General features: G+C 44.2%; 1 protein-coding gene across 1 annotated transcript in view; it reads right to left on the minus strand.

Moving 5' to 3' along the window:
• Nucleotides 1–13,065, minus strand: part of ARAP3 (ArfGAP with RhoGAP domain, ankyrin repeat and PH domain 3) — a gene marked incomplete at its 5' end in the record, with an annotated part of 118,565 nt that overhangs the window by 32,051 nt on the left and 73,449 nt on the right. The window contains 5 exons of the mRNA XM_083360270.1: nt 1,081–1,209; nt 4,560–4,674; nt 4,850–4,924; nt 11,186–11,254; nt 11,334–11,481. Of these exons, the coding sequence (XP_083216396.1) occupies nt 1,081–1,209; nt 4,560–4,674; nt 4,850–4,924; nt 11,186–11,254; nt 11,334–11,481 (536 nt within the window). The remainder of the gene's footprint in view (nt 1–1,080; nt 1,210–4,559; nt 4,675–4,849; nt 4,925–11,185; nt 11,255–11,333; nt 11,482–13,065) is intronic.

The raw sequence follows: 13,065 nt of genomic DNA on the forward strand, positions 1-13,065 counted from the left end.
CTTTCAAAGTTATTTTTAATTTCCTTGTGGTTTGAGATCATACATCTCCTCCTGGAGAGTGTTCGTTTTTTCTTGGTATATTCTTTCTGCAGATCTCTGGTTTTCCATGATAGCCAAAAATAAGGGTTTTCCCTTCTCTTCAAATAGCTTTAGAGTCACAGTTGAATAGGTATTTATAATCCAGAAAGGTCAATTTTTTTTCTAAAGTTTATAATTCTCGCTTTGTAGGTAGCTCAAAATGTTTTTTCTTTTTTGTAACAGCTGTTCTCTGTTATTAAAGCATTAAAGGTCACAAAGACAAGTTATCTTTTGCTAGGCTTTGCCAGTTCCTGTTTTGGAGCAACTACTATTGTATATTTTTATCCACCACTAGATGTCAGCACCAATTCAGTTTTTGGTTTTCAAAATAAATAATTGCTGTCTTCTGTTTTCATGATTTAAAAAGAAAATCTTAACAAATTCCACCAACTTCAAACTTATTCAGATTTAGATCTTACATTCATTTCATTTCAGTATATTTCTGTCCCTCATAAAAAGTTTAATTCGCCGCTTCCATCTGTAGGAGGGTGGGGCAAAGATCCCCCTCCTTCTCTCTTTTGGAGGCTTTTTGCTTCTTGGGGTTATTTTCCCCCAGGAAATCAATTATCAAGTAGAAGAGAGAAAATCAGTGTTCTTACCCAGTTCCAAGCACGTTGTTTGCAGTCAGCTTAAAATAGTGCCTTTGAGCTTTGGCTGCTTATAGCTTTGGCTAGACTCTGGAGTTAAGCTAGCCTTTCTCCTGCTGGTTTCTGGAGGGCTTTCCCTGAATGACCAGATCGACCACCATCTCTCTGCAGTCAGTGGGGCTTCTCTCCTTCTTTGTCACCTCTCCGGGGTGACTTCAGGCCCATTTAGGGTCCCCTAACAGGCAGAAATTGGCTGTAGGGTGTGGAGCCCTGCGATCCCTCAGGTGTCGCGCTAACTGTGCAAAATTGGAAGCCCTCAACTCCATTTCTATACAGATGAGAATGCTATAGAAAATACTGATGGTTTTAAAACAGTAACAAGTATATTTGTCTCTTAAATAGTAGGCTCACTCACCTGTGAAAAGGCAGCTTCCTTCCTCGATGGATACCTTTTTCACAATTAAATATGCAGAGCTAGGTTTTGGTAACTTGCACCACTGTAGGGCCTGTTCTAGAACTTTCTCCTTGGGATGCAAAGGACGCTCTGAAAAATGATGTTCAGAAAAAAGAATCTAAAGTTTGGCATATGCAGGTATAAAGGATGCATCCAGGAAACTAAACATCAGAAGTATGTGCAGGATATGGTGTATTACATCTTTACTCCAGGGAGAACAGAATATCTGAGGGAAAACATGACCCAGACCCTTGAGGATAAGGTAGAACAAACTCAGATTTAATTCCAACAACACAGAATTAGTGTTTCTGCAGAAACCGTCAGATGTCAAGAAAGTACTGTATCTTTTTTTGCTCTAGATGGGATAGCACATACCTTGGAGAAACGGAATATTTGAGGATTTTCTTGGATTCACCATCCCATTAAAGCAGAATTCCACTACATTACACAGTGATTCATTTCTTTGTTCTCTCTTGGTTACATCAGTGAATTTTGTTCTACATGGAGCTGTTGATGTTGATGTCTTGGAAGCTACAACTAGAACAGATACCGTGTTTCCCCAAAAGACCTACCCCCCCAAATAAGCCCTAGTTTGGGGGCAAGGCGCATGCCTAAAAATCAAGCTAGGGTGGGGTAGGGAGGTGGAGTTGCCCCACGCACCCCGCACCCACTTACCTTACTGGTAGGACTGCTGCAAACAGGCCTCCTATGCCCTGACACTTGTTGTGCTGGGTGGTTCATTGCGCCATTGTCACTCCTTGTGGCAGAAGGCCGCATGGTGCTTTGGGCCATTGCCGCCAGTCACAGCAGGATGCTGCTTCTCATGGCAGGAGGCTGCATGATGCTTCTGGCCACTGCCACTAGTTGCTGCAGGAGGCTGCACAGTGCTTTTGGCCATTTGCAGGAGGCCTCATGGTGCTTCATGCCAGTGCCAGTGGTCACAGCAGGACACCATGCAGTGCTTCAGACCATTGCCGCTGGTCATAGCAGGACGCTACACAGCACTTTGGGCCATTGCCAGTGAAGCACCATGTGGCCTCCTGCAAATGGCCCAAAGTGCTGTGCGGTGTCCTGCCACAACCGGGCCTGAAGCACCATATGGCCTCCTGCAAATTGACTAAAATGGCACAAAGTGCCTTGCTACCATTGGCGGCAATGGCCCAAAGTGCCATGCAGCCTCCTGCAAATGGCCTGAAGCATCACGAGGCATCCTGCATGACTGACGGCATTGGCCCGAAGCACCACGTAGTGTCCTGCTGCAACCAAGAGCACTGGCATGAAGCACCATGTGGCATCCTGCTGCAACCGGCAGCACTGGCACAATGCACCACGAGGCATCTGGCTGCAAGTGGCAGCAAATAGCCACTGAAGAAGTCAAGCAGCGGCATGACAGGTGTTGGGGCATGGGAGGCCTGGCTGCAGCACTCCTATGGTAAAACATCCCTCCAAAATAATACCGGGTCTTATTTTGGGGGAAACACGGTAGCAGCTGTTGACTCTGGAAGCCAGTTTAGCAGAATGATAGTTATATTGTAGAACAGGGATCCCCAACCTCTGGGCCGTGGCCTATTCACAACCAGATTACACGAGTGGCAGGCCAGCATGCATGTGTGCACACGCAGCTCAACTTGCATGAGTGACAGGTTGGCAGGCATGCCCACACGTGCAGCTCAATTTGCACAAGTTGAGCTGCAAACACTTTTGTGTGCATGCTGGCTCATTGCTAGTGTAATGAGCTGTGTGCACGCCTGTTGCCAGCCTGCCATTCATGCAGCCCAGTTCCCCTCTACCCCACACACCAAACCATCAAGCTATAAAAGTTGGGGACTGCTGTTGTAGACATTATGCTTGCTGCTGGTAGGCTTCAGGATCTAATTTAAAATGCTGTCTATCAAATGTAAGTCAATTTATAGCCCATAGATTTCATACCTCAAGATATGACAGATTATTTAACAGCTATTCAAATAGACCTCCCAAAAGCTACATAAAACCATTTCAAATTTACAATGCCTGCAGCACTACCACATCATTTGCCCTTATGAACTATTGCAAAGATGCTGCAGAGGGCCTTCCCCACATAGTTCCCCACATTCTGCCCTGCCAGATCCCCACAGACACGGGCCTGCTTTTTCACTTGTCAGGATTCCACACAGCCTCTTGCCCCACCCCCTCACAATTGCTCACTTACCTTCCAAAGATTTCCAGAGCCTAGGAGGTAGGGGAAGGGAAGGAGAACAGGCCTCTCTGTTGCTAGACCACATGGCATAATCCCACAAACTGCATCTTTTTCTGAGCCACAAATTGCTTCAAACCTATGCAGCCTAGCAATGAAGCAGTTTGCAGTTGAGCAGCATGATCAGCTGTCTTGGAAAATGTTGGCCACTTGTGGGATCCAAGCAATGGACACTTGTGGTTTGTGAAGAAAAGCTTAATTCACCAGCAAAGGCAGTCCATTTTAGAATATAATAGAGCTGGAAGGGTCCTTGGAGGTCTTCTAGTCCAGCCCCCTGCTCAAGCAAGAGAACCTATACCATCTCAGACAAGTGACTGTATAGCCTCTTTTTAAAAATCTCTAGTGATGGAGCACCCACGATTTCTTGTCCTGCCCTCTGGTGCTTTAGTGAATAACGTGACCCCCTCTTGTTTGTGGCAGCCCCTCAAATACTGGAATACTGCTATCATGTCTTCCCTATTTCTTCTCTTCTTTAGACTAGCCAAACCCAAGTCCTGCAGCCGTTCTTTGTATGTTTCAGTCTCCAGGTCTTTGATCATCTTAGTTGCTCTTTTCTTTTCTTTTTTGTGATATGGTGACCAAAATTGGCTGCAGTGTTCCAGGTGTGGTCTTATTAGGGTTTTATAAAGCGGTATTAATACCTCACGTGAACCTGATTCTATGCCTTTGTTTATACAACCCAAGATTGTATTAGCTTTTTTGGCTGCTGCTGCACACTGCTGGCTCATAGTCAAGTGATCGTCCACTAGGACTCCAAGGTCCCTCTCACAGTTACTGTTTTTAAGCCTATTCTTGCCCAAACTGTACTTGTACCTTTGATTTTTCCTGCCTAAATGTAAAACTTTGCTTTTCTCCACACTGAAACTCATTTTGTTGGATAGGGCCCATCGTTCAAGTCTGTCAAGATCTTTTTGAATCCTGAGTTTGTCTTCTGGGGTGTTGGCTACTCCTGACAATTTGATGTCATCTGCAAATATGAAGAGTTCCCCTTCAGTTCCCTCATCTAAGTCATTGATGAAGATATTGAAGAGTACTGGGGCTAAGATGCTCAGAGTTCAAACCAACAGAAGCTATTTTCCCTTCCTCATTGCTAGCTAGCCTAGTACAGGGTGGGAAGGGAAAAGGGCAACCTTTAAAATAAAATATGGTATAATCATGCAGCCTTAATTTTATACAGAGAAAAAAGAAACAAAGTGTTTTTACTCACCTAGCTCTCCATTTTCTAAAACTTCAAAGGTCAGCCAAAGATCTCGACTAGCTACTACATTTCTCATCTTAAGCACTTGATTTGTCAATTCTTCTGCTCTCATTTTGGGAGAAACCTGTGGGATAATTAAGAGATAGAACTCCAATTTTCAGCCAATCCATTGTAAAGTGTATATATTGATACCTTTTTGTCATAAAAATCAGTGGTGCCTTATAGTGACAGTTGTGAACCCGCTTTCTCCAACCCAGAGTGGCCATGGGCAATTTACACAAAGACATACTATTGCGTACCTTAAGAGTAACACAATAGTCAGGATTCTTCTGCTCCAGATATACCTCCAAGATGATATCGCCAGCCTGTGAGAGCTGTAGAGGAAAAAAATAAGGTTGGGGCAATGAAAGGTAGAGGTAAATAATGGGCAAAGATGGTATCAGAAATGCTTCAGTAGCAGCCCTTAATTTTGGAATATCCTTCCTCCCAAGATCAGGGCAGCAACCTCACTACTGACAAGCCAGGAGTTATGAAAACTGACTTATACCAGAAATGAATGATTGATTTAGGGATGTCACAATTATGTAGACTCTATTTATTGTATTTTTAATCTACTGAAGTATTATGGTTTGATTTTATTAATTTTAAGCCATGTAAAGCTGGCAGTTGGTTTGATTACAGTGGTATATAAACACCATAAATAAATACAGTATATGATCCAAGATGTTTATTTACCATATTTTCCGGTGTATAAGATGACTGGGCGTATAAGACGACCCCCGACTTTTGAGAAGATTTTCAAGATTTTTTGTCTTATACGCCGGAAAATACTTACATGCCAGTTGCCAAGTGTCTGACACAAGCCTGATTCAGACCCGTCTGATGCAGATGGTGCAAAGCCCTGCCGGTTCCTGCCTGATGCCGGACGGCTCCGCCGGTGCCGCCTCGAGAGGGAAGGGTGTGAGGCGCCTGCCACGGCTCCCCGAGGACTCCTTAGCAGCCGGGGAGCGTGCGCGTGCACAGGACTGCCCTGCCGGCTCCCGCCTGACGCCAGCCTGCCCTGCTTCCTCCACAGTGAGAGGGGAGGGCGTGCCTTCCCGGGCTTGCCGACTTGCAGCCATGCCAGAGCTGAAAGGGGCTTTTACTTCCACCCACCCTTTGGAATAAACGCAAGAGCTGCGTTTACACGATGCGCTCTTCCAGGCCAGACTCTGCAAATGGCACGCCAGAAGCCGCAACCACTGCGGGAACTCCGAGTCCCCACCTTTCGGCAGCCTGCATGGCCGAGCGCAATCTGCTTATGCTCAGATGCCGCTTGGGTGAAGGGGAGGGGCTTCCTGCTGCTCCCGGGGTCTGGTGTTTGCAAGGGGGAGGGGAAGGGGCTTAGAGGCTCTTGGGGGTGGGAAGGGAGAGTCATGTTGGAGGGGGGACTGGACTAAGGAGGCTTGAAGTTGCTTTGCAAGAACGGGGGCGCTCGATTGATTTATGTACTATTTTCCGGCGTATAAGACGACTGGGCGTATAAGACGACCGCCCCAACTTTTGAGAAGATTTTCATGGGTTAAAAAGTCATCTTATATGCCGGAAAATACGGTAAGATATTTTTATACACATGCTCACAGGGTACTGGAAGTGCAGGAAGCCATGGGCAGCTTTCTGAACGTTTTGAAAGGGAATTTCAGATTCCACAATGACTGTTCTTATTGTAGGAGATGACCAGGCTAAGCCTGAGGGAGGGGTCAAATGTATCATAAGTCATGATTCCCTTCGGGCCTGCAAGAGATCCAAGTTCAGCCCACCTTGAATGCCTCTTTATCTCCCGCTCATTTTACTTAATGCCCAGTTGGTCAGATTCTTGTAGTGAGCCTAAGCTTGCAACAAATCTTTAAACTCATTTGAACTGCCTGAATACCCTGATTTCCCTGGCCCCTGACAGAAATTTCTTGGATGAGAAGTGAAACATCTTCAGAGAAAAACAAGAAAGTCCTTCCTGCCCTATTGGATTTGGACGCTGATGAGCCAATGCAAATTGGAGCAGCCAGAAAAGCCCTGAGAGTGGAAGCATGGCAAAGATGCAGACAACTAGCCCTATGTTTCTATTGTGGAGAGCTGGACAATTGCCCTACTAAACCTCCCAGGAGAGACAACAGACAGCCTGGCAATGTCTCCACTACTCACCACCTAAATAACAAACCCCAAGGCCAGGGAAACAAGAATGCCCTCCCTTCACGAGCTCTGAGGGGAGGCCAACCAAGCACTGAATGGAGGTCAATTACCTCCACACTCAGGTACGTTAATAAAATTTGATTCAATCCTGACACTTCCCGATGGTCAGATAACTACCACCTCTGTTTTGATAGATTCTGGGTCAAGTCTGACTTCATAAGCCTAGTCACAGTTCAGAAACTTAAAATATCTACAGTTCCCCTGAAGTTTCCATTGCCAGTGATAACTAAAAGCAGGCCCCATTACTGATGCCACAGTGCCTTTGAAGTTAACAATAAATCAGCATTCTGAAGAGTTATCTCTCTTCACAGCTGAATATATAGATCTTCCAATAGTGCTGGGAACTTCTTGGTTACAACACCACGACCCCACTATGAAGTGGAAAAATAGCCTATTGCCTTTGAAAATCCTGAGTCCCTTTCTCACTGTGATCAGCCCTCCAAAGCTCCCCACCAGCCCCCTTAATCTCTGGTTCACAGAGAGATTCCCAATCTGCCAAGTAAACACATAGACTTTGCTGATGTGTTTGGGGAGGAGGAAACTTTGACCCTACCTCCACACAGAGACTGTGATTGCACCATAAATCTGGTGCCAGAATTCCCGCCAAGAGACAATACCAAATGTCTACTACAGAATTAAAAACTTTGAAACAATATTTGGATTCTAATTTTAAAAAGACCCTCTCAGACTCCTGCTTTGGCTCCCACCTTCTTCGTGCCTAAAAAGCAAGACCCTAATAACACTGACAGCCCCTCACTAGGAGTGATGCACAATTGCAAAGCCTTGAATTCAATCAGAGTAAGAGACCACTATCCACTGCTGTTAATTCCAGACCTATTATACCGACTACAGAAAGCAGGCATTTTTATAAGTTTAGACCTCTGCAATGGTTACAACCTTATTCAAATAAAAGAAGGCCATGAATACTTAGGCAGTTTTGACACCAGATGTGGCAAATTTGAATACCCAGTGCTGCCTTTTGGTCTGTGCAATGCCCCAGCTGTATTTTCCAGATTCATGAATCAATTTTTTCAAGATTTAATAGATATATTTATGGGTTTACATTTAGATGATATTTTAATCTACTATGAGAATGAGGCTCAGCACACAGACAATATGCACACAGTCCTCAGTAGACTAAGAGATAACCACCTCTTTGCCAAGCCAGAAAAATGTACATTTCATTTGCAACAGTTAGACTTCTTGGGCTACCATATTTCCACAAGAAGTATCCAGATCAACCATAAGCCACTCACACAGAGCCAAGTCTCTCACACAGTCAAAGACATCCAACACTTTCTGGGCTTTGTTAGCTTCCTCAAGAAATTTATACCAGGCTTTGGTCATAAAGCCAAACTATTGACCAAACTGACTAACAAAGGAGTTAAATTTGCTTGGACACCTACATACCAATCAGCCTTCAAAGAGTTAAAGGAACTTTTTGCTTGCTAGCCCCTGCTTCAGCACCTGGACACATCCAAGAGATTTATAGTCCAGACATATGCTTCAGATGTAGCCATTCGAGCTGTTCTCTTACAAAAGAGAGGGGAAGACAACAGCCTTCTTCCATGCACTTTCTTTTCCAGGCCCCTGATCGCTCCAGAAAGCAATTATGACGTCTTTAATAAGGAGCTCCTTGCCATTAAATCAGCATTCCAGCACTGGAGATTTCCTAGAAGGTGCATGCTTTCATATAGAGGTCAACACTGACCACAAGAATCTATACACCCTACAACAAACTAAGCCACTTTTCTCCAGACAAGTCAGATGGAGCCAATTCTTCTCAAGTTTTTATTTTTTACATTAAGTATATCACAGGCTTCAAGAACTTAATGCCAGATATGCTCTTCCGCAAACTAGAATATTCCCCTGTTCGACAGATTCCACAAGCAGCAGCAATCCTGCAACCTTCCGATTTCTAGCTTCACCAATCACTACCAACCATTGAGAGATTGGGAGCTGCCCAACTGCATCAGGACTTAATCACCAAGATAAAGGAAAAGCAACAAGGAAATTGCCTGTCACAGGCCAAGATAGATGACTTCTAGGAGTCCCCATCAGGTACTGTAACCTTGTTCATGATGGAGGGAGGTGCAGAACAATAGTCCCCCCTGTAGGGAAGAGGTACTGCAGAGTTGTCATGATAATCAAATGGCAGGGCATGGCAGTATGTTTAAAACCCTGCATAGAAACGTAAGAGACTTTTAGTGGCATAGGATGGCTGCAGACATCAGGGAATATGTGGCTTCTTGCCACACATGCAGGATGACCAAATGCCTCCATCAGAAGCCTGCAGACCTTTGCAATCATTACCTACATCCCCCCACCCCCAAACATAGCATACAGTCTTCCTGGATTTCATTACTGATTTACCCTCTGTTCAAGGCTTCACTACCATATTAGTGCTGGTAGATCTTTTCACCAAGATAGCTCGTTTCATACCTAATAAGGATTGCCCAATGCCAAAGACACTGCCCAATTTTTCATAGACAATGTATTTTGCTACCATGGTATGATCTCAGCACTTGCAATAGACAGAGGGGTGCAATTCCAATCTAGATTTTGGAAAGCACTTTTTCAGTTACTAAATGTCAAGACCATCCTCTCCTCAGCCCATCACCCGTTCACAAATAGTGAAGCTGAGAAAACTAACCAGCTCTTCCAACAGTATTTGAGGTGCTAATGTACCTATAGCCACAATTCGTGGAAAATTTGCTGCATTCATCAACTTCAATGACACCATTTCAAGCCATGTATGGCACACACCTAAAGTATTGCCAGACCATCCTGTACTAGATTTCAGGATACCAGGGGTGGTTGATTTCTTACAAGAGCAATTTGCATCCCAAGACCCATTGAAACAGGAACTTGACTAAGTGAAACAGGCTTACAAGAAGGCAGCATTTGCAGATCGGCAGGAGGGTCTATCCGTAGCAGTAGGAGACAAGGTTTGGCTCTCTACTAGGTTCTTAGCCACTTCAAAACCTTCCAAGAAGCTAGGTGCTAAGTTTGTGTGCCCATTCAAAGTTCTCTAACAAATCACCTCCACGGACTTCCACCTACAATTGCACCCTTCAATGAAGGTGCATCCAGTCTTTCACCAAGCATTACTTGCTAAAGATGCACTCCCAAGCATAATAAGATCCCAGAGACACTCACTACCACCAGTCATACTAGAGGGAGAACCAGAATATGAGGTGGAAGAAATCTTTGACTGTTGGAAAAGAGGCAATGGTATCCAGTACTTGATTCATTGGAAGGGCTACCCAGTTTCTGATTGCTCCTGGGAAAATGCACAGTATGCTCATGTCCCTGATTTGGTCTGTCCATTCCACCAGCACTTCCCTGACAAGCCGAGGCAAACCAAACTACTAGCCCCCTGCCCAGTTTTGCCTGAGGAACCTCTTGAGGAACAAGTTAACCAGACCCTCTGCATTTCTCCAGGGGGAGCAGGGAGACTTGCCTATGATGGGGCTTCCACATCTGACCTTCAATTCCTGGGAATAGGACGGGAGGGAACCTCTAACAATGCTTGTGTGTTACAGCAATTGCCACCTGGCTCACCAGCTCCTGCAGAGGGATGGAAGGAGGATTCCTTTGAGATGGCCTCCATTCCCCCCTTGCCATGCTCCCATGAGAACTCAGACTTTGAAGACACAATGCTGGAAGGGAAAAGCAGCATAGAAGAATCCATGGAAGAGGAAGGGGGCCAAGATGGAGGGAGGGCTGATCTAGGAGATGACCAGGCTGAGCCTGAGGGAGGGGTCAAATGTTTCATAAGTCAGGAGTCCCTGTGCACCTGCAAGAGATCTAAGTCCAGCCCACCTTAAATGCCTTATCTCCCATTCGCTTCCCTTAATGGCCAGTTGCAGAGACCCTAACTTGCAATAAATCTTTATACTTATTTGAACTGCCTGAATTTCCTAATTTTCCCAGCACTTGATACTACTATGTCTTAATCATTCTTAGAATGACTGAAAGAAGAGGACTAGAGTTTGCTAAATCATATATACTCCACATATATAATTATCCATTGCTAGGCTTGGATTATGGATGCCTATTCAGATTCAATATGAATATTGAAAAGGTTTACTATCCCTGCCTTAAGAAAATGTTTATTTAATTGCTGATGTGGTAGAAATAGTGACTGAAGAAGAAGAGGCTCCTAGGGGAGTAAAAATACATTCCAGCTTGGAGAGGAAATTTGGAGAGGAAACATATGAGGTCTGCCATTTCCCAAGGAAAACTAGAAAATCTGGCGAGATTCTTGTAATATAAGTGATCAGTAGTAAAGTGTCTACATGGGCCTATTCACAGAATGGTTCTGGTTACTTGCCCCTGATAGCTGATGTTGTCAATATATCTGCTAAGCACTATACAAAAGGGATGGGTAGTAAGCACTGTAGTACCTTCACATCCCGCCAGGTAGTAATCAAACTGTTCTCCAAGTCCATCTGTAACACCCGGTCTTCATCAATCTAGAGTAAATGAAAAGCTACAGTCAAATACACATAAAACAAAAGTGTAATGATACAGGGGGAGGAGACCCAGACTCACATCAAAAATGTGAACATAGTTGTCAATCAAGTCCTCCATCACCTTGACTTCTTGTTGCCCTTTTCCATTCGTCTGGAAGAGACTGGGAGCAAATAGCAAAGCTAGGTTCTTGGTGCTCATGTGATTGAGACTGACACATTTCTGCACCCTACAGTGGAGAGCAAAAAGACCCATTAAAAGTTAATTGCTGTGTCCAATGCAAGGAGGCAGTGATGAGAGGAAAAACTGCAAGGTCTGGCACATTTGCAAACAGAAGTCTAGGTATAACTATCAGCAAGAAAGGATGGGGCTACATAGTGCTCTTGAATAAATAGGCTATCTATATTCATTTCAGCCTGGATTCAGAAACAATCATGGGTTGGAAACATACTTTTTTTGAGATCTGGATAGAGGAATACATTCCTTATAGTCTTTTTAGACTTCTCAGGAGTCTTTGATATCACAATATCATTCTGCATCAACTGCAAGAGTTTGAACTTCGAGACACTCTTGCTTCAATGGTTCTCTTTAATTCTAAGGGGATGGTATCAGTAGATAGCAGTGAGAAAGGATAGGTCAGCCAGTAAGCTCACATTTGTGAGGTTCCCATGGAGCTCAATGCTTTTTCCCCTGCTGTTTTAACACTTACACAAAACATCTGAATGTATTAATCAGTCAGTTTGGATTGAGCTGATGATAGACAGCTTCATATTCTCAACATGGGGCCAAGCCAGAAATATTTTGAACCAGTGTTTAGGGACTGCTGAGGCCTGGAAGTTGAATACTAGCAAGATGAAGTCACTATCTATACAAATCTTTATATGCTTCAGAGATAATTCTGGAATGTTGGACTTCCTCTTGAAAGAGGAATTGTGTGATATGGAGGTCTACAGCTCCTGACAGATAGGCAGATGAAAGCTTTGGCCAGGGGGCACTTTGTTCATCTCTGGATGCATCCTTCCTATGACAGGAGGCAAAGGAATGGTCACTCGTACACTTTCTACCATATGGTTGGATTAGTACAATGAGAGGTTGCGTTTGGTCCAAAAAGTCATAGTTTGGGCAAATGTAACTACTCTTAGAATAAATTTTACAATTGCTACACTGGTCACCAGTAAATTTCAAGATACAATTCAAAGTGCTGGTTTTAACTAATTAAGGCCTATAGCTTTCCTCTTCAAGTAATGGTAGCACCATCACTGTTGGCTTCTGGAAATGTCTGAAACTGGAAGCACTTGGGAGTAAAACCTGTCACCATTGCATGTATTGCCATTAGATACATTGTAGATTTGATTATGTTTATCTGGTTGAACTTATTGCAGCAAGGGTCGGGGTGGACGAATCTTTTAGTAGCAAACATGCAGGGCTTTGGGAAACAGATTTGGGTCTTAGAAAATAAAAATGGACCTGGGAAATAGATTCAAATCTAAGGTTCAAAAGCGTAGCAACAACGACACTATTGTATTTGCTCTTTATTGTCGTTGATTTCTTTCTTTCTGGGAAGCTCAAATTCCACAGTCTTGTTCTGAACCAGCCAACTACCGGCCTTGTAATAAGGCAAACCCCTGTTCAAACAGTAGAGACTGGAGAGCGTCTGAGGCTGAAAAGCGTCTGCCAAGATTTATTACACGAACAACAGAACAAGAAACAAAACACTGGAACTTGAATCCTCAAACGGAAGGGTTGCTTTCAGCAACCAGCCCTTCCCCAAACACTCCTTTTATTTAGAGTTCAGGGCGTGGCCTCCCTCTGC

The sequence above is a fragment of the Vipera ursinii genome (assembly GCF_947247035.1).
Source record: "Vipera ursinii genome assembly, chromosome: 3".
In the NCBI taxonomy this organism is placed as follows: Eukaryota; Metazoa; Chordata; class Lepidosauria; order Squamata; family Viperidae; genus Vipera; species Vipera ursinii.